The sequence below is a fragment of the Centroberyx affinis genome, unplaced genomic scaffold, assembly GCF_046629955.1.
Source record: "Centroberyx affinis isolate AG114_WGS23_722 - 3 ecotype Tasmania unplaced genomic scaffold, CSIRO-AGI_Caff_v1 ptg000138l_1, whole genome shotgun sequence".
Taxonomy (NCBI): Eukaryota; Metazoa; Chordata; class Actinopteri; order Beryciformes; family Berycidae; genus Centroberyx; species Centroberyx affinis.
Genome location: NW_027278837.1, coordinates 134,469 through 137,500, shown reverse-complemented (window position 1 = coordinate 137,500; position 3,032 = coordinate 134,469). Strand labels below are relative to the sequence as shown.

The window sequence follows — 3,032 nt, the reverse complement described above, 5'->3', positions numbered from 1 at the left end:
CTTTTCTGCTCTTGAGGACCAAAGCAAGGTTGCCTGATTGGAAACAACAGTCTGTCACCATGACTATATAGAGACTGACGGAGAGGAGAGGAGAGGAGAGGAGAGGAGACTAACTAACTTGTTCTAACTGTCTCTGCTTTCTCAAATATGCACATTCGATGACAAACACTATATGGTAACCACATACACATATACAGTTCTGGTGTATCTCCTCTCTGATATCGGCATACACACTGTTCCCTATCAAAGAGGGACATTTATAATTACATAGCCAGTGTAAAAAGCAGAGCTGAGTGCAGTAACAGCTGCTCTGGGTGGGGGCCTGCCACCTATTTTTAGACAGTCATGCATGAGCTGTGACAGATTGACCCAACTCACTCTGCTGGTGACGGCACAGTAGGCCACCACAGGAAGATTGTCCCCTGCGGAGAGCCGTACTTGACTCTGGCCTGAAGGTTGTGGGGTCAGTTTCCCCTGGTTGACCTCGGCTGAGGCTCAACAAGTAACACAGCTTCTCCATAGCCACTCCTTTCCAAAAGGTCAATACACTGTTACCATAAAGCCATACAATCTATTCTATACTATACTGATATCGATACCCTATTATGTTTGTTATAATGTTTTAGTGCCCTATAGCAATACAATCTATTCTATCATTCTCATTCACTTTCAAATCATTCAGCCCATTTGCAACAACACTGGTTCAAAATAATCCATTTCACTCTGTTCGCTGTAGAGGCCACATTAGATTTTCTGATTCTGGTGTAAGCAGTCTGTGGAGTACAATGTTCATCTGATTCAATGGCCATTAAACTGTCGGTGTGATATTATATTGCAAAATAGTACATTACAGCACAAAGACTTGACTGCCTATAAACACATTTGTCTACTGGGGCTGCGGTGACACATGGAAGCAAGTTAATAAGCTTAGAAATTGCAATAGTCAAGGCCCATCTACTCAAATTATGTCTATGGAAAACACTTTAGGAAAGCATCCTCACACTCACTCACCCTAACAGATGCTGTTGCTTACTTATCTGCCTGAGGAGGAGACATGTAATGCCCATCACCTAGTGAGGGATCAATCACTAGAGCATCTGACCATCTCCAGTGTTTTGTTCAAATAGTGATTCTGGTCTGAATGCATCACCAGCACCAGACAGAGACAGTTAGGAGATTGGTGCTTTCAGTGGAGATCATTTTAGCTCCACATTAGTGCTCCATGGCCATTGCTAAGTTAGCCTGACTTCTTCTCTATTCTAATGCCAACTTTATATAGAGAAAAGACACTGACATGTTGCCTACAAACTGGCAAAACTGTTCCACCTATTAACTTCTACTACTGATACTACTACTACAGGTATAAACCTAAATTAAGGACATACTGTCAAATCAAGAACACTCTTATTACAGAACCTTATGTTTTGTTAAACTTACCTAGAAGTCATAGATCTCTTTGTGCACAGTTACGGTCGGGTACTTTACCACTAGCCATTGAAACAGGTAGATTTATTAATACTCATGAAGATGAAACACTGTACCAGTTACCAACTTCTGTTACTGTAACTAGGAATACTACTGCCAGTGTTCCAGCTATTACCTCCTACCACTACTACTACCACTACTACTACTACGAGTGTTCCAGCCATTTACTTCTACTACTGCTACTACCACTGTTTCAACTGAGCTACCTCTGCTAGACCTGAGGTGCGCCACACAAACTTTGACAATTAAACTATTCATATGAGCACAGACCATGCAGACATGGAGTGCACACTCCTAAATATGTATATTCATGTGTGACCGGGTTTAGTCAAGGAGATCTCTCTCTTGCAGTTTGCGTGAAAACATGCACGTACACACGCTCAAACACAAATGCATAATAGAGAGCGAAACATGGCAGGCTGGCTGGATAGGAGGAGAGAGAGCGAGAGAGAGAGAGAGAGAGAGAGAGAGAGGGAGAGAGAGAGAGAGATGTATACAGTGTGTATACAGACATGGCTAGTCTGTGTGTGTGTGTGTGTGTGTGTGTGTGTGTGTGTGTGTGTGTATCAGTGGGGTGATAGTTACCTTGACAGATCCATTATTGTAGAGGCTGCTGCTAACAGTTTAATATGACCATGTGCCCAGGCCATTCAACTGACCATGTGACTGTTAGAAGTATTACAGCTGAGATGAATGAGATGTTAGAACTGACTGATTATTGACTATCAATGCTAAATCCACATTGCCATGGTACTGAGTATTTGGCCTTGAAACTGTGTGAAATACTGTTCACACTACATTACACTGCATATACACCGTAGCCTATAGTATGTTTGGTAATCACAGTGAGAGAGGAAAACCACTGCCATGCCAATACCAGGGTAAAATTCATTAAGAAATACCATTACCGGACCTTCATCTGAGTCCTATTAGTAAAGATGTGGCTGACTGACTAAGTTAATGAGTACTCGGTGTAGAGCCCAGAGCCTCTCTCTAATCTGCCCTTCTACCTGCTGAGTTCCCACTCACTGGATTAACAACACTCCTCCCCTCCCCTCCCCTCCCACACACACAAACAAACCTCCCAGAGTGCAACCAATAGGCGACACAAGCCTATACCCGACAGGAGACCCAAGCCAAAACGTTGCCCCTATTGAAGAACCTACAGTATGTCTGAAACTCACATCTCTGAATCTGTTCCAGGATCTGTCCTTCTCGTACTGAGCCACGGTGCTCAGCCATTTGACGTTACTGTTACCGGAGACCGCCGTTCCCCTGCTCAGCAGGAGAGCCACGACAGGTAGCAGAAGGAAGAACATCTTCTGGAAGTAAAGACAGAAAGAGGGGGGAAATGAGAGAAGGATAGACTGACATACAGACCGAAAGAAAGTGATAAAATAGAGGATGCTGCTGCTAAACTGTAGAAAGAAGACAACCAAGTACTGTTTATAGAACACAGAAGCCACTTTCTAACTCACAATGTATCAGAACTGTTAACATCACTACCAGCATCGTCATAAGGACTGTTCATGGTTAGATTAGGTGGG

General features: G+C 43.3%; 1 protein-coding gene across 1 annotated transcript in view; it reads right to left on the bottom strand.

Moving 5' to 3' along the window:
• The window catches only part of LOC139653891 (testican-1-like), an 87,136-nt gene extending 84,332 nt beyond the window's left edge, over positions 1-2,804 (bottom strand). Inside the window, exon 1 of the mRNA XM_071530902.1 lies at positions 2,670-2,804. Within this exon, the coding sequence (XP_071387003.1) occupies positions 2,670-2,804 (135 nt within the window). The remainder of the gene's footprint in view (positions 1-2,669) is intronic.
• Between the last annotated feature and the right edge of the window lie 228 nt (positions 2,805-3,032).